At 37.9% G+C, this 19140-nt stretch overlaps 1 protein-coding gene across 3 annotated transcripts in view; it reads left to right on the plus strand.

Annotated features, from left to right (window-relative positions):
* Positions 1-1254: 1254 nt before the first annotated feature.
* The window catches only part of LOC149200673 (glutamyl-tRNA(Gln) amidotransferase subunit C, chloroplastic/mitochondrial-like), a 271982-nt gene continuing 254096 nt past the window's right edge, over positions 1255-19140 (plus strand). Inside the window, exon 1 of one of the 3 annotated variants that reach the window (XM_089399617.1) lies at positions 1255-1463. In XM_089399617.1, coding sequence (XP_089255743.1) covers positions 1444-1463 — 20 coding nt within the window. In that variant the 5' untranslated portion in view covers positions 1255-1443. Of the gene's footprint in view, positions 1464-12711; positions 12779-19140 lie in introns of those variants that run through there. The other 2 variants (XM_089399619.1, XM_089399618.1) reach the window with 2 other exon arrangements.

Consider the following 19140-nt stretch of genomic DNA (forward strand, 5'->3'; position numbering starts at 1 on the left):
CTAAAGCCAAACACATACAGAAAACAAGATTCGAAGACAGAGTAATGCTCCCACTTCCAGGCTGCCGAGAGCGAACTGGTTGATTGGATTAATCATCGTCCGTGGTGTAGGGCTCTTCCTCCACCCTGCACCCAAATTGCCGGGAGTCATCCGAGTCAGAGAGAGGGACCATCGAGCAAGTAGGGACCCCCTGAGCAGGCTCGCTTGGACCCGCAAGGCCTGCTTGAGTAGCCGGGGTGGAACTTTCCATAACAGGGCGTTGCAGATCAATTGTGGGCATTGTCCCTTGAGCTGGAGGTGGGTTTTTCTGATTTACTTCCGCCTGACCTCTGAGATTATCACAGTGCTCGACAGTAACAGATACAATGAAAGTGGAGTTGGCGAGTGTGCAGGGTATCCGATACCTGACTGTGGGGTGCGCTTCATGTCCACATTCTGTTATGCTTCCGCTCCCAGGCCCTCTGCCACGTCCTGCTGTTATGCCATGGAGGCGATGCTGCTCAGATGTAACTTCGATGGAGGAAGAAGGAGAAATGGGGCTAGTCCTCTGAGCGGTAGCCCGACCACGAGAGCCTCCTCGTCGACTGCTCATTCTGAGACGCTCTCTCCTCATTGCTAAATTCAGAGGATGAACCAGCTTGCAGAAACCCGGAGAGGAGAAATTAACCAAGATGGGGGCCGCAGAATTTGGCTTACAATGCTTGTAAACCACTCTCAAGCTTGGAACAATACCTGAGTTGGGCACAGAGCAAGAATGTCCCTGTGCAATCCCCCACATCACCGAGGAGTGCTCCAGCGTTGTAGTGGAATGCCCAACAACTTCAAATGAATGCGTAAATGTAACAAAAGCTCCCGGAATATGAAGCGCCATCGCACAGGTTACCAGGAGGCCAATTAAGGAGGACAAGACCAGTAATAATACCCGCATTGAAGTCCCTGCATGCGCCCATTTGAAACATTCTGTAAGGTACTGCGTGGCACGCAAGGGCTGACCCATGCCCATGTGACGCACCCCCTGTGAGCTGCCATGCCTTTTAAGCACCCACATCCGGGAAAAACGTCATTATTATTACGAAAGTGATAAACAAATATTAAAAATGAGTAATAAAAAATATTAGATGAAAATACAATTAATATTACTATAGAGGTGATAAAAAAAAAATCATTAATATTAAGAAAAATAAAAAATAAAAAATAGTAAAGTAAAATATAATACATTGACTTGCACTTCAAAGCTAAGTTCAAAGTTTACAATCCACTGGCCAATGAAGGAGAATATGCCCATTAGTAACTAACAAATATTTTCCAATAATTTTTGATGGATCCGTTGAGCATGTCACATTGGACGGCTTATTGGACCGCCTTATAGTAGCCGGAGGGAGCAAAAAAGCGCAAGGGAGGGCAGAGGACGTCATCTGAATGCTCTCATGATATTAGTAATTTATGCCCGTTCAGGATAACAGGTCAGTAGGTTTTCTGTAGCTGTTTCTGGCCATTGGATATCTAAGTCTTGTACATTATCTGATTTCAGTTAGGGCAGCCGGTGCGGAAAAACCTTTGAATGAATATGAACTTTGTAAGGAAAAATGTTATAATTTTCAACTGGTGCAGGAATTCAATTTAAAGGCTTAATTATTTTTTGGCTTTAACTGAGACTGAAAAGGTTTGGTCTGACGATCAGCCGCCTCCAGGTCTAGAGTTCAAAACGTATGCAGAAACAACGTAAGTTCCATCAGTAATGTCGAGAATGTGTAACGGAGCTACTGCTTATAGGTTCAAACTACCCACGATTCTTACTTTCTTTGATGATTGAATTGCTGTGGTGAAGTTTAGTACGCTCCACGGCTTCTCTGGTCATCATGTTTATAGCTGCACAAACCCTCAGATTGGTTTTAGTTATATTTAATTATTATTTGCAAACTCTTATATGGGGTACTGCAATTTAGCGGAGAAGTCCAATCTGGAAGTAATTTAAAGTAGGCTGCATAGATTGGAGTTGGAGTTTAACACCTTGTTTATGAGTATGGATTTGAACTTTAAGATGACTGCGTTTCATTAAAAGCGAGGTTAGAAACCCATAGTTGCTTTGGTGGCAATATACAAGAGGGGAAAATGTCCAACAAAGTCTTGGTCCACTGTTGAAATTGGCGTATTGTTAAACTGTCCACAGGGTTTCCATTCTCCTTCTGGTCTGTCCGCTCCTATGGGATCCACAAAACGATAAGGACAGGTTCAAGTCCCAAAGGAATTTGGCATAATGGGCACCCATCTTGCTTTGCACACAAATGGAAGGAAGTTTGTGTTATGCAATGCGGCTCCCAACCTCAGGCATGTTTCTGGAAAAACTTTCGAAAAAGGAGGTAGAAATCAGTTACACGGGGGCACACTACTTAAGGTGGGACGTGTAGCCCATTTATCATGACTGTATTTAAAATTTTGGACAGGTCCCTTTTGTGAAGGACCTCAACGTTTAATGTTTTCTAGAATTTGGGGGTGTCTCCATATGTCCTCTGGATATGTTGTACTTGTTCGTTCCTATATCACCGAGTCCCAGAAATTTAGTGGAACATTGAGATGAAATTAAATAAAAATGGAATTATATTATTGTCCCCCCATGACCAAAGAAAAAGTTAATGGGACTGGAGTACAATTTTGGTACACATAGCAAAATAAGGAATTCATAGCGCTTCATTTAAAAAAGTAACACTTATAGGCTAGCAATATTTCAGTGGGATAAAAGTGAAGAATGGAAGGTTTTAATTGACAAGGGAAACTCTGCACAATATCTGAGAGAATAGTGAGGAAGAGTAGGATTATAATAAGGAAAGGTTTTTAGTTATAGTCTAAGTCATTGAAAAAGTCTGCGATGCCATTGATCGCAATAAATTTCCTAATATTGAGCCTAATGTTGTCGTTGGCAAAGTGGCCCAAGGCAAGAGGAAGTGTCTAGAGTCTAGACTAATAGGGAGGGGGGGATGTTGCAAGGGAACAAAACTAATTGCATAGAGAGTGGTCATCTATAGAATTGTACAAAAACTTGCTGATTCAAGGGTTGGCCCTTTGGCGTGTTGTTGGGTGCTTTTCACGTGTTATTGGTCATTGGAGTGATTCTCATAGAGTCATGTCACCTTAACATGCATGTTGTGCAACCTACAATGCTATATGTAGTGTTGAAATAATTTAGTGTTCTAAATATCTCCTGTTTCTCCGGATATTTCTGATGTCTTTTGAGTTTTTCAGGTTGCCAATTTGCTCAATATTTTCAGAATTTTGTAGCTCTAAGTTTATTCTTTTTGTTTTGTTTTCTTCAATATTTTCCTTGATATTTCCGATAAGTTTCTTTTTGGACCTTGAACAATATATTCCCTGAAATAATATCTACAATAAAAATCTTTGATTTCTTGCCATTATTCGCCAAAATTTCCGATTTTTTTTTGTTTTTGTTTTCATTGAGTTATATGAGTTATGCTTAATAAGTTTTGCCTTTTTTCACCATTTTTTCCCAATTCTGCCATTTTCTTGGGTTTTGATGACCTTGCCATTTTTTTTGCGGATGTTGAGTTTTTCAATGTTTGTACTATTTATGCATCTAACAGAGAGATTTTTTGGGCAAAAATACCTTATGACAATGGCTGATCATGGTTCTGTTTTCTCTTAGCAAAGTGGTTTTGACTTTCCTATCTAGTCATGTTTGAAGATAAGGTATTGGCTTTCGATGTCTCTACATGCATAAAGTCTATCTTAGTTTTTTAAGCATCTATAAGACACTATCATAATCTAAAGTAACTATATATATCTGGAAAAGTGCATGAAATGTATTGCTATAATTGTTAAGTTACGTTGAACATGAAAAAGGAGCATACATTGGACAATAATAAATAGCAATTTGCAGATTTAATGCTTTTGTAAGGTACGATTTTATAATAATAAATGTTTTTTGGAATCTGGATTATGGGTGCATGTCCTCATTTAAACAAGATTGTATGGAATGAATGAACTCTGGATTAGATTTAGAAGAAATTTCTGAAATATATTCATTTAAGTTGAGTTGGCTTAAATTCAAGAAGAGAACAAAACCTAGACAAAAGGAATATGGACTGTATACACTTATAATGATGTCATCTAATGTAGAACTTAATTATTCCTGAAGATTTATTTTTCTTTGCAATATGGATATTGGTCCACTGGTCTCCTCTCTCAAAACTACGAGTACAGAGTTGGCAAAAATTTGGGCAAGAAAAACCTCATCTCATTCATGTTTGATTTTGATTTGATTCCCTGCTTTCATGGTTCTAATATTCCTTTATTTCATTTTCCAACTTGTAGTTGGTTTCATCTCCTCTATTCAGGTAACTACATTTAAAATTATAAGGTTATTACATGCATATGTGTTGAGTACCTTTCTTTGTAATATGGATACTGGTCCACTGATCTCCTCTCTCAAAATCACGAGTATAGACTTGGCAAAAATTTGGGCATGAAAAACCACAACCCATTCATGTTTGATTTTGATTTGATTCCTTTCTTTCATGGTTCAAATATTCCTTTATTTCATTTGCCAACTTGTAGTTGGTTTAGTCTCCTCTATTGAGGCAATCTACGGTTAAAGTTTTAAGGATATTACATGCATAATGTTGGAGTACCTTTCTTGTCAAATGCAACTTGGAAGAAGAATGATGTGTTGTGCATGGGAAAAGTAGTCTCTTTTCCTTTTTTCTTTTCTTAAAATTAGACATTATATTACTATATCTCTTGATGTTATGAAATCTATTTGCAAATGAATTGACATGAATGCACTTAACTTATATGGAATTGGAATATACTGAGTTTCCCAATGTGCACAATAAACATTGATTATGCCAAATATAGATGTTGAGCATGACTACAAAACATAACAATGATGGTGAGTGGCACAACTGCTCTTTATAGATAAGAGAATACCTCCCAATAGCCTTGAAAGGTAACGATATCAAATAATCACATACATCTCTATGTGTTGATGAGTATAATAATGGCCAATATATACCAATTTATCAAACATTTATCACATATGCCTAATTGCTAGATGACCTACTATTTATGATAAAAGTTGCCCCTTTTATTGGCTAGAGGGTTCAAGACAAATCTCTCCCTCCCAGAATAGCTTTGTCCTCGAAGCATAAGATGAGCCGCATTTGTAAGATCTTTGTAAGTTGGAATTGAATTGTCATCATTCGTGATCATCAATAATTCGATACAAAATCTATATGGTGTAAATCATTAATAGTCCACCTTTGTATGGTTTCTTATTCTTGATTCCACCCCTGTACATGATCTTGCCATTTTGTTGTTGGTCTTTGATTGTACTATGTCATGTAATTGTCCTTCTTTTGATTTCAGGTGTATCAATAATGCTTCCCCTTAATTTTTTTGAAAGTTGCATGTTGATTAAAGGCTTTGTCTACTTGTAGGCTTTCCTAGTAGTGAGGATGTTGATATGGTTTAACCTTTGTAGCATTTATCTCTTTGTCATCAAACTCATCTTCAACCTTTCTTCTAGGTTACTATCTTTCTTTTTTTTTCTAGGTTAAGACTAAACTAAGTGCCCACGGGGAATTGAACCAGTGACCTATCGCAAGAAGTGCCTTAACAGCGCACCCATTCACCGTCAATCCAAAGCCCCGTGGGCTTCTAGGTTACTATCTTTCAAATTCTATTGTCTCTTGATTTTTTTGTTTGTTTGTATATTTGACCATTTTTTGGTAAAGAGAAATATAGTTCTTCACTTGTGTATTAAATGTTCCAAATGAGGATGTTAGTACCTTGCTAGACCCCTATGTATTTTCCTTCTCTTCCTGATTTTGGATGGAGGACGATAGTAACCCCAAGGGACTTATTGGGATTTCATCTCCATACCTCTGTGAACTTTCACACAAGCGCATCTACAAACCCAACTGACCCTTGGGGCTTTCTTGTATTTTTCACTTGTCTAGGTCAAAATTTAGGGTTTCTTAACCCTTGTACAAATAACTTCCATAATTCTTCTAGTGGTCTCTCTGTCTATGGTGATTAAATGTATCTCTATTTGATTTCAAACTCTTAATTTCCTTAAGGATGACTTATTATGGTTTCTCAATTTGGAATTTGTTTCTCCTTTATTCAATTTCTTACTTCAACTCTTCTTTGTCATTCTTTGATGTCTTTGTCGTTATTTGATTTAACTCTTCAATTTCATTAATAAGTGTTTTATTAAGATCTTGTTACATGGATATTTTTTTATTCTTCTTCTCAATTTCCTTCTTGTAATTAGATTGGTTTCATTGTAATTCCTTTCATAGATCTTCAAATTTTCTTCTTATGTTCTTATTTTATCTTGACTTCTTTCGATTGATTATCCATTGAAGAATAATTTTCAAATTCATCACATAAAAAGGTCTAACTTTCTTATGTCAAGCTTGTTGATTTTTGGTAGCGAAGGAGGGGAAGAAGAATATCGAAGTTTGATCAGAAGCTTGACGAATGTTGACCGAGTTTTTTAAGGTCAGTTTGACCTATGTTGACTGAGATTTTTTTAGGCAGTTTGACTGTCGAAAAGAGGAGTTGATTGAGACGTTTTTCTGAGGTAGAGTTGACCGAATTTCTGGGCAGTTGACCAACCTTTGTTTGGGCTGTCTGACCAAGTTGACTAGCAGCTGTAGGAGGCCAAATTTTGGCCATGTTGACTAAGGATGACTGAAATTCTTGGCAGCAGCAGGAAGGCCAAATTTCGGCCTGTTTGACCATGATTGACTTGTGTGGATTTCATGGTCATTTTGACCAAGTTCGACTTGAAAAATATCAGATTGTACTTCGCTGAATTGAACAATTTCTCCCAAGAATAGGTTGCTGGATTTTTCTTGAGGTTGGGTTTTCCTAGGGTAAATTTATGTCTCTTTTGTGCTTGGCTGTCTCTTTATGATCCTACTATCATTATTGCATTATTGTTGAGATTTTCTATGTATAATTGCTTAATGATGTATGTGACATAAGTTAATTTGTTTAAGAAATCATTGGAAATGGAAAGTAATTATTAGATTAGAAGACCAGATTTCTTATGAAAAATCAACATGGTGTTAGAGCCAGGTGAAAGAGAAGCTATTAAAGAGACTTGAAGCTAGTCTAGAAACAAAGGGAGCTTGGGATCGTGTTTTGACTCGGGATCCTTAAGAAGTTTCATGAAACATAGCTCCTAGGTCAAGGGTATTGACCAAGAGCCATGTAATGTGGCTAGGGAGATTGGCCAGAGAGCATCAGGGCCTAGAGTGGGCCTAGAGTGCTCCCTTGGTCAGAAGGTTCTGACCATATTGCCAAGGGTTACTTGGCTAGTGGGTAGACTGAGTGCCCCATAACATTGGGCAACTGTTTTACCTTTCAGTATCATGTTACGACATGAAGGAATGGTAAATTGGCCCAGGGCTTCACCATTGGTCAGGGATACTAACCTGGTTCCAAGTGACGACTTGGATAGTTGGTGACCCAGGACTAGTCTTGTGTTTACTCCGGTTAGGGGGTACCTGACCATATCGCCAAAGGTTATTTGGCTAGTGGGTGACTAGATACATTTGCATGATGCTGATGCAGGATGCTTTCCACATGGTTCTAGGATATATCATGAAGTGGATGGATACATTAACATAGCAAATTCATTCAATCTTTTCTTTGGATGAAGAAATTGTTCAGCAAAGAAGACATCTGAGAAAGTCAAAGTTAAATACCTCCCTAACTAAGAGGAAGTGTTGATTTTTGGTAGCTACGGTTGGTATTGAAATCAACCTTTTAAAAGAAATTAAAACTATTAATTTTGAGCTCATGTAGGCTCCAAAGAGATAGGTCAACCCCACCAGTTGAATGGGTGTGACTCTTGGTCAAAACCCACTTGATTTGACCACTATATATATATATATACACCAATTTGGCCTCCCTCATTTGGACAATTCGGATCACACACAAGTAGTTCACACGTGTGAAGGAGAGGAAGAAGAAGATCAAAGTTTGACCAGAAGCTTGACCAATGTTGACAGAGATTTTTTGAGGAAGTTTGATCGCAGAAAAGGAGTAGATCGAGACTTTTTCTGGGGAAGAGTTGACCGAATTTCTGGGTAGTTGACCAAGCTTTGTCTGGGCAGTTTGATCGAGTTGACCAATAACTACACGAGGCCGAATTTCGACCCTGTTGACTGAGGTTGACCGAAATTCTTGGCAGCAGTAGGAAGGCCAAATTTCGGCCTATTTGACCAAGTTTGATGGTCAGTTTGACCAAGTTTTACTTGAAAAATATCAAACTGTACTTTTTTGCTGAATTGAACAATTTCTCCTAAGAAAAGGTTGTTGGGTTTTCCTAGGATAAATTTGTGTCTCTTTTGTGCTTGGCTATCTCTTAATGATCTAACCGTCATTACTGCATTATTGTTGAGATTTTCTATGTATAATTGCTTAATGATGTATGTGACATAAGTTAATTTGTTTAAATTTTTTTGGAATGTAATTATCAGATTTCTTATGAAAAATCAACAAAGCCTATGCCACCAACTCAAAGCTTTCCCCTTTAGATTCCAACCCAAAATATTTTCCTAATAGCAAATAGGACCCTAAACTTTCAAACTAAAATGTTTGTATAATGACCATCAGAATGCTCTAAATTATTAATTAAACTTTTTAATCACTTGATTTGGATATTCCAATCAAAAGTTATGTACAATTTAAGATGACTTACTATTATTGACCCTTCTTTTGAGAGTTGTTTAGATTTATATAGACAACTCCTTGGCCATTTTTTCACCATTTTTGTGACACCTTGAATCGATTGTGATACAACTCAGAGTGTCTTAAGTTACCCACTTTAGTACAATAAACAATGAATATAACAAATGTAGATGTTGAGAACAACTCCGAAGTATAATAATGATGGTGAGTTGTACCACAACTCTTAATAATTAGGAGAAAATCTTCCAATAACCCCAAAAGGTAACATTATCAAATAAATATATATATTTGTCAGTGTAAATGAGTATAATAATCATCTATATATAATATTTCTTAGTCATTACTCATATAGGGCCAATCCTTAGTTGACCATTGCCTACTCAGATAAATGTCTTCTATATTGTCTAGACGGGTCATGCAATGATAATTGACAACACTCAAATGAATGTCATGCTTTTATTTTACACACTTGTAATAAATCAAGACATACATAACATGCTGATTCCACCAATATGCTATTAACTCCTAGATATCATATGTATTCCTAAAAGGAGAATAAATGGAACCTCAAAGCAAATAATGGTACACTAGAATGTTGGTATGTTCTCATGGTTACATTGAGGACATTGTTGATAATAATATATCCACGACAGTTAAGTGGTCACAACTTGTATGGTGGTATATAATTTCTATACATTATATTTTATCTTTCATTAGGAATAAGAATATCTAGTTTTTCTTTTGAAGTTTCAAGTGTCTAGCCTTTATGAGGAACATATACAAGGTTGAAACAATATGTTTAATGGTTAGATAAGTGACCATTTTTGCATGATTCTAAGATGCCATGCATGTAAGGCTATGTTGCAGGGTACGCCTAAAAAGGTGGCGTACCAGTACCGGGGACGGCCCTAAACAACTTTGAAACAGGGCTAAAACGCCGCCGGCCTTATTGTACGACGTTTCATGATTTTGAAATGTTGTCTGATATGGTTGGCGGCATTTCGGTCGAGTTTCGGTTGGTGTAAAAGCAAATTTATTTTTTTGACCTTTTTGGGCCAACTCAAGGGGTGAAGAAGGGTGTGGGCCCCTTCTAACACTCAAATACACTAATAAATCAATTTTTATGTGGCTCTTAGCTAAATTTAATAAAAAAAAATTTACAAATAGAATTCTCTAGAAGATGAAAAAAGTCGAATTCTTTGGAAACCCTGTGATCCTCTTCTTTTCTTTAAAAAGGCACTTCATTCACTCATTTCTCACACATTGTTTTGCAAGAGGAGCTTCTTATTGCAGCAACAAGGAGTTCATTTGTGTTTTGGAGTGTGGGCAGCAAGAGTAAGGGTGTGAGAAGCAACTAGTTGGGTGAGTTTTTCATTTCCTAATTTTGCAGCATTCGTGGCTTCTTAAAGTTGTGTTTCAAGTGCCCCTAAATTGGGTGAGTTTTTCATTTTGCAGCATTCATGGCTTCTCAAAGTTGTGTTTCAAGTACCCTTAAATCCACTCAAGCAACCAGGCAATAAGAATATTATCCTCTATGGAAGTATGTTACCAAAGTGAAGCAGATGGGTTCCATTGGTACATTGGAATGGAAGTGCAATTTATGCAAATATGAAAAGACCTTCAAGGGCTTTTACACAAGAGTGAAGGCCCACATTTTGCATAAAGAGATAAAGGGTATTGATGTGTGTGCACATACCAAAATCCCAGAGGTGAGGGTTAAATTCAAGAAAGAGAGCGATGATGCTCAAAGGTTGAAGGATCAAATAAGCAAAATCGGCACGGGCACTACCAATTCTCGCATGTCTGATAGCATTGAGCCAAGGATTGTTCAGGAAGCAAGAAAAGGGAGGGCACTAGAAGTAGAAGCAGAATTATCAAAGCCATCAACTCCAATTCAAGAGAGCAGATTGTTGAAAATGCTTGATAGTCAAGGGAGAGAAGAAGCTGACTCAAGAGTGGCAAGGGCCATCTTTGCTTGTGGCATCCCTTTTTATGTGGTTCGATCACCATATTGGAAGGATTTGGTGAGAGCGATTAACAAAGCTCCTCAAGGGGCCAAACTATGAAAAAGATAGAACAATTTTGCTGAAGAAAGAGAGGCAACTTCTTGATGATGTGTTGAAACCAATTTGTAACTCATTGGGTAGTACAGGGCTTTCCATTATCTCAGATGGCTGGACTGATACAAGACGCAGAACTTTGATTAATGTCATTGCATCATCACCAAAAGGAGCCATGTTCACCAAAGCAGAGGATTGTTTGGGTGAAATTAAGTATAGTAAGTTCATTGCTAATATTTTAATTTTTGCTGTTGAACAAGTAGGGCCAAAAAATGTGGTGCAAGTTATCACAGATAGTGCACCTATTTGCAAAGCTGCAGGCTTGATTATTGAGAGTAGATACAATCACATATTTTGGACGCCTTGCATTGTCCACAATTTGAATCTAATTTTAGATGAATTTGAGTAAAAAAAGAATGGATTAAGGAGGTAACAGGGCAGGCTAGGGAGATTATAAAATTCATCACCAACCACCACCAATCTCAAGCAATATATCGAGAATACTCCAAATTGGAGTTGTTGAAAGTTGTCGAGACAAGGTATGCCTCAAAATTCATCATGTTGCTTTGCCTTGTTGAAGTTAAAAATGCATTAATGAGTATGGTGGTGGGTCCAACTTGGGCTAAGTGGAGACAAGCAGATTCAAAGAAGGGAAGTATGGTGAGAAGGGTGTTGGTTGATGAAGATTGGTGGAGCAAGATTGATTTCTTACTCAAGTTCACATCACTTGCATTTGATCTTCTCTGAGATGCAGACACAGAGAAACCTTTCTTAGGAGAGGTTTATGATGGCATAGATACCATGGTTGAAAAAACTGTGGAAATTATTACACAAGAGACTCCCACTCTTATTTTTGTGGATTTTGATTTTGCTGAACAATTGAGGTCCATTATTATTACCAGGTGGAATAGCTTCAACACTCCATTACACACTTTGGCACATGCTTTGAATCCAAAATTTTATGATGAAGAATTCATTGTTAAAAGCAATGGGAAGAGGAAGGCTCCACATAAGGACAAGGAGGTGGCCAATGGAGTGAAGAAAGCCTTTTAGAGGATGTTTCCAGCTTCTTTACAAACTGATGTAAGGCAAGAATTTGCCTGTTTTGTTGCTTGATTAGAGGATTTTGCAGACATATCAAATTTGGATGAGAGGAGGACCATGGACCCATTGAAGTGGTGGACTTGTCATTTGCAAGTGGTGTTCGTTTGCAAAGTCTTGCCATTTGTATTCTATCACAAGTGGCAAGCTCTTCATTAGTAGAACGAAATTGGAGCACCTATAGTTTCATTCATAGTGTGAAGCGCAACAAGTTGGGATTGCAGAAGGCAGAGGACCTTGTATATGTGCATTTAAACCTACGCCTTGTTTCTCGTAGGGGTGAAGAATATACAAGTGGACCTCATAAAGACTGGGATGTGGGTGCTGAATGTCCAAATTTAGAGCTCTCTCTCTGCTCTTGATATTTGTGCTAGTGGTGATGCAAGTGCAACTAGAAGTACTAGGAGAGTTGCCTCTTTTGCTGAACAAGCATCTTGTTTTGTCTTTGCTGATGAGGAAGAGGAGTTTTATTAGTAATGATATTTAAATGTAGCCATAATTGTCTTTAGTTCATGTTTTATTTCAGTTTTAGTACATATAGCCGCACATATAAACGCTGATTTTGGAGTCTTGGATGTAAAGCCTCATGTATAAAGGCTAATTTTGGATATTTGCATCATGTAATCATTTGTTGGAGTTAATATAAATTTGGATTTCCTTCTAAAATGTCATTTATATGTCTCATTTTTTTTTTTTCTAAATAATGTGTTATGTAATATATATCTATATCTATAGATATATATATATATATATATATATATATATATATATATATATATATATATATATATATATATATGATGTTTCGACCGTGTTTCTATTTTACGGGGGTTGTGTTTCAAGCCGTCCCTGTTTTAGAAACTTCTAAACATTTCGGTGTTTCGTGCAACTTAGATGTAAGGCCTAGGTTTTAGTAGATATGTTTGATGGAAAGCGTTTTAGGTGTTTTTCATTAATGGTCTAGTTAACACTAATTTGTTAAGAAATCAGAATAATGTAACCTAAACCAATTTTTTACCAATTTATAGAATTGAGAGATGGAAGAATGGTTTGTTAGTTGTTATGAATAAAATTTAGAGATGTTTATAGATTCTATGGCTTTGATGCAAGTCCTCAAAGTTCACTAGCTTGTTCATAGAGATTTTAACATGGTGGATTCTTAAAAAGACAAGGAATGTATGTTGCCCATGAGAATGCCACATGGCAAGAAAAATGCCTTGGAAATTGGAATGCTCCCCATGTCAAGAAAAAAACCCTGGAAATTGGAATGCTCTCTATAGCAAGCTTTGTTCATTTGACCCTAATGATTTAGAAGAAAATAATCTTTTGAGCTTATGGTTTTTGTTGTCCATTCTTGGAAGGGAAACAAAAGAATCCTTAAAAGGTATGAGTGAGATATGTTTTTGCGTTGAGTATACCTTCTCTTTTGATTGTCATGGAGCTTGTGTAGGTCTGTGGGAGGCCATACTCTCAAACCATCATTTGATAGATTTTTGGTATCTTGGGGTGTTGGCAATAATGCGAATGGCTAAGGACCTTTTTATCTCAAATGCCTCTCACTTGAAATATAATAGTGGTCTTTATCGTATTATAAGAATTTGACATCTCTTGCCTAGAACCAAAAGTCATGGTGTTTGGATTGTGTGGTGGGAAGACACCATTGCCCATATTGCCCTCCTTTTTCAGGGGTTATATGTGATAAAATGCCCCAATTTCACAAAAATGACAAAGTTGTTAAGGAGAAGTTTGATTAGGTCAAGACAACCCCTTTGAATCAATACATATTAGTGCTCCTAAGCTTTGACACTTTCTAATGTTTATGCAACTTGTTATGCTCGAGAGAGTTAATTGAGAGCAAGATTCCACTAGCTTCACAATAGGATATTGAGCACTAAAAGACTTTATTTAAGTACTATCTGCATAGAAGCCTTTGAGGAGATTTTACGATAAGGACCCCCATTGGGTGGCTCACCAAGTAAGAGGATATTGAGTGGGAGTTTATTACCATTACAAAATGTTTTCCTGTCTTAGATCCTTCCTGAGGAATGTAAGGTGGCAGTGCAAACTTGTCTTGATGTGGTCCTCTGTAGACCTTTTGAGGCCTAGACGAGGGATTGCAAGCAATGATTGACCTTAGATGATGCTATCCTAATAACGATTTCGAGGATAATTTGCTTGGGTTGGATGACTTACCATGTGAATTTTACAAGGAAACCCAAGATTTTGTTCGCCTAGACCTATTGCAAGTATTCAAAAGTTGTTAGAAAACAATCATAGGGTGTCAATGTAAATATACATTATTTGATTCTTCTCGAAGCATGGGGACCTTAGGCTTATTATTATATTACCAACTAGAGATTGATCACCCTCTTGAGTGTTCTTACAACTTGGGCAAGGTCCTTGCCATGTGGGTCAATCATATATTGCCAAAGATCTCCCAAAACCAACATGCTTTATTAGGGGTTGCTTCTTTCTAGACAAAGTTATCATTATTTGGAAAGGCGTGGATTGGGTAAAATGCTTAGTCCATAATACCGTCTCTATTAGATTTGACTTCGAAAAGGCTCACAATAGAATGGAGAGGCCTTTCATTCTAGACATGCTCAAGGCCTTGGAATTTGACTTCTTATTTCTTAGAGCCATAGAAACTCTTTATTTGGAGGCTTGACTTGTTTGCTTATTTATAAATGTAAATAAAGAACGATTGAGGGATTTCCAAATGTATTTGATAGGGATGCTTATCATCCCCAACACTTTATGTTATGGTAGCAGAGGGCCTTGAACTACCTTATTTCTTATATAGTTGACCAAGGTTTAATCAAATGGATGGCCCTTCTTGAACTAGGAGTTAGGCAACTTGATAAACATTTCACTGATGATACCTTCCTTTTCATCTTAAAGGAATAAGAAACAATGGAAAACACGATGGATTCTCTTCATTTTTGTTTGTTTGTTTAACTTCTAGATTTAGGGTTGAGTGGGCCGACACCTAGTGTTTCAACTACTGCTTATCAGTTGGTGCTTATGAATGTGTCCCAGTGGCATGTGCTTATTAATGTCTTGGGAAAATTCTCCAAAGCTTTCTTTATGCTAATATGGAGGGAGGCAAAAGTTTCCATTATGTCAATTAGAACATGTGCTACACTAGTGGGGTATGGGAATCATTAAAAACCACACTTAGGTTCGTGCTCTATGTGTTAAATGGATTATTGAGGTGTTAGAAGGTAATGAGCCTTGAAAGGTGCTTCTACAAAATTGTATATGTGAAGGGTCTCCTGTTGGCAAGAAATTGTGGTTGGGTGTGAACTTGCTAATTCTCAGTGTTATCTTGGTTGTTGTTAAGGTGCAATGGAGTTTTGTTGCTTAGAGAATTTGGAAGACCTAGGGGGTTGTTAATCCATATTTGAACTAGGATTAGATTTATACTATATGGTGATGATCATTCTCCTTGATGATCCCCTATTTGCTTCACCAAGGCAAAGCTTTGATTGAGACAACATTGTTTTTGAATCTTGGATTCTTTAGAAGAGGCATTAACAAAATCACATATTTGATGCCCAAAATTGGGGTTGGATCCCTTGGCATGAACTAAAAGACAGGTTCATGTTAACATTGACTTGTTGGGTTGGTGAAAGCAGGGTGTAGTTATCAACCCCACTCATGTTCAAGTCTATACAATGACATGCTTATGTTCGTGTGTGCCTATGCTTGGAAAAAGTGGGCGGGGCTAAGTGTGAGCCTTCCACATTTTTGATGGAATAGATACCCCTCACTTGTGGCTTCTTAGTTGAACAAGACTTTTGTAGCATGGCAAGACATTTCTTTCCCAATGTTGAATTTGAAATAGAGCACTTGCTACTTGCTTGTATTGGTTGGAAGATTGAGGCAAAAAAAAAGATAGGCTCATGTTGACTAATCTTGATAGACATATCCTCGAGCTAATGAAGGAAATTATGTTTGATTCCATCATTGAACTAGATATTGAATCTCTTGCAACTTATAGTGGAAGGATTGGAATCGGAACAAGGCCAAGGCATTTAAGAAGTATAAGCTTGTTGATGGCTACAAGTGGCTTTGTTGTAAACTAGCATTGGACTTTTGGTTAGCAAAATGTATAGATGCATAACCAACTAGTTGACTTAGTTCTTTTGACTTTTTAGTGTTTGGAAACCCTTGGTCAACATAAAAAAAGGTCTTTTTTTAAGGGAAGATATTTTGGCCATTGACTAGTCCACCTCAACATACCCCATCAAAATGTCTCTTTTGTGGTTCCCTCAAAGCCTTGAACATTTAGTTCTATGTCTACGCTTAGTTTGCCTATTGTTAGGTAATTAAATTTTGTGGCTCCCATCTTGCTCCCTTTTCTTTAAAGGTTGCTATCCTAGGAGATAAATTTCCCTGGCTATTGAATTTCAATGTGGAAGTAATCTCCAATGTCATCTTCCAAGGGGCTAATGGGATCACCTTCCTCAAGGTTCTCAAAAGAAGAGTCATCAAGAGTAATATCCTTGAGAAAGGCAAGGTTAGTCTTGATTTCACTTTCTGTAGACTCGTCCTTCCCAACACATGTGTTTTCAAAATCATCCTGCTCATCACATGGACCTAATGAGGACTCATCTTCCTGCTCATCACTTAGATCCTTAAGGTTATCTCTAACCTCTTCATCTTGACTAATGAGGCCTTCCCTTCGGAGGGCTTCCTCTAGGCTCTCACAAGTAGCTTCATTAGATTGGAATTTCGGTCACTTATACTCCACGAATTTGTTGATCAACTTGATAAAAGCTGAAATTCTTTTAGGCTCACACAAGTCAAGCCAACCTCAGTGCTTGTATTCAGTAGAGGCAATAAATAACTCCATGAGGCTGTCTAGATGAACCACATTAGCCTCGGAAGCATGCTTAATAAGTTTTGCTATGTGGTCCATTGCTGTGGATGGGTCGCCCTCAAATTGTGGCATATTTCGCATGAACTTCCAATCTACGCCATTTGGGTATCTTGGAACCCATGTGATATCCAAAGCAGGAAACCACTCATGAAGCCTTTTAAAAGCCATTGATTTTTATATATTAATATCATGGGAGTCGCCAAGGTGAACTAAAATTTCCTTAACAAATGCTTGGTCCACCCTACGAGAATGGACTTTGAGGTTCACTAAAGAAATAGGGCTTCATTCTTCCAATGGAGTCACCAAAATGATATGTCAATAATGTCGTATGAGGAACAAGACACACGTCTCGTTTCCCTAGCAATGTCGGCAAAAATGTTACTGCTCAAACTAGCAGGGGTCCTAAAAGGGGTTCCTTGAAGGGCTACTACTAGGCTAAGGGCAACAATGGAGCAATAGCCCACTGTCACCTCGGCTAAGACTCCCTACTCTTTACGAACTTTCACCGATGGGAGGAGACCTGTTATGATAAGGATCACGAAATGGATGGACCAATGATAGGGTGAGGGGTGATTCTGGAAGCCTATTCACAAGAAAGGCTCAAATATGTGGCTTGCTTGTCTTGAAAGACAAGATGGAATGCTTTCAAGGAAGGGCTTGGGGAGAATTTCAAGGCTCAGGTTTTGAGTATGTCTTATAAAGGAGATCCCTAAGCCCTAGAATTCTTGTGGAAACTTGGATTCCAGGTGATCTTCGAAGAATTAACCTTGATAGTGCATGGGACTACACGGGACCAAGTGGACATGGGTTAGGTCAAGGGGATAATATTTAGCAAACAATGATATGCTTGACCTAATTAAGGAGGGGAACATGATCAAGGAATGCATTTTTTAATGAAAGGCATTGCAAGGATCCTAATGAGGTTTCTAACCTAAGGAAAACCAAGGGCAAAAATTGGTCTTTGCGCTAGGGCTTGTAATATTTCAAGATCCCACCTTTAGAATCTCATGAAATTTGGAGGGCTTCTTAAGGACACACCAACGTAGTTGTGGACCAAAAATTGAAGTATTTGAATTGCTAGACTGTGAGATGATTGATGCCCTAGGTGACCTAGAGGACTAGACCTAGAGAAAAGGAGAGGGGGGAAGAAAAATAGGTTTAAGGTGATCACCTTTGGGTGGACCAGTGCCTAATCCTTTGGGGAGATTGGAGTCAGGTAGAATTATGACTATGGACCTTTGAATTTTCTAGGTCAAGGAGGCCTCAAAGGCAACTTCACTTGGCAGTAGGGCAACAACAAAAGCAACTTCAAAGACTTTATACTTCATTTTGCAAGATAGATTGCTTATCATGGTGAATTTTAGTAATGAAACATCACTAGGAACATTCATTCATTATACATGGCCCATACATGAAGCATTCACTATCCAGAAACAAAATTTCCACAACTTCGCAAAAGAGATGCAGCAAATAAGCCCTAGTATAGCGAAATCCCAACAACAATGTATGTGACAAAATTAGAAAGAAAGAATAGCACTAAAATATACTTACATCTATAAGAATATATCCAACCATTCGAAAACTTGCCATCAAGAAGCTCCAAGACATATGGAAATTATCCAAACATCAAAATTCATTCCATGCTCCAAAAATTCATCCTTCAAGTAGGATAGCGAAAATCTCTAAAGAGATACAAGTTCCAAATCCAAGTGATGATGTTAAAATGAATCCTCATCACTTCTATTTATACACTTCTAATGAGTTCGATTTAGCTACTTGGGCCTACATTAGCCCCTAAAATAAAATAATGTGCAAAACAACTAACTTTTTGTGACAAGCCCACCAAACTAGCACATAAACAAAAGATAGGCCCATCAAGAAGTTGAATGATCAATAATACATGTCGTTGCGTCTTCTAAGAAGCTCGATGAAGTCCATAAGTGCCACAATGATGAATAGGACAATCATGGGTTCCTGAATGATAAAGGAGGCTCATCTAGGGCCTATAGGAACCAGGGTGATGGCCATGATAATGGGGTAGAGCTCATGTATTGGCTTTTGCCCACGTGCTAAATGTGTTTGTCTCGACCATCTTTTGCATTTTGTGGTACATTTTCCTATTGAATGTGGCCAATTATGCTTTTACTTTTCTTTTCAACTGCATCAACCTCTGGGGCATCATTCTAGGCCCGACCCAAGGTGTGGGCAAGGGGAGGGGGAAGGCTAACCCTATGTGGACCCAGGTGGGAGAAATGATGAATGGGGTTATAATGAGTGGAAGGGGAGTGATATATGTGGATGAGGGAACGAGACCATGCAACCAAAACCAGGGTTTCCCATGTAGTACCATCCCTAAAGCCCAAAGGCTAGTAA

The sequence above is a fragment of the Pinus tabuliformis genome, chromosome 2_1 (assembly GCF_031772625.1).
Source record: "Pinus tabuliformis cultivar Carrire ecotype Pingquan chromosome 2_1, CPIR1, whole genome shotgun sequence".
In the NCBI taxonomy this organism is placed as follows: domain Eukaryota; kingdom Viridiplantae; phylum Streptophyta; class Pinopsida; order Pinales; family Pinaceae; genus Pinus; species Pinus tabuliformis.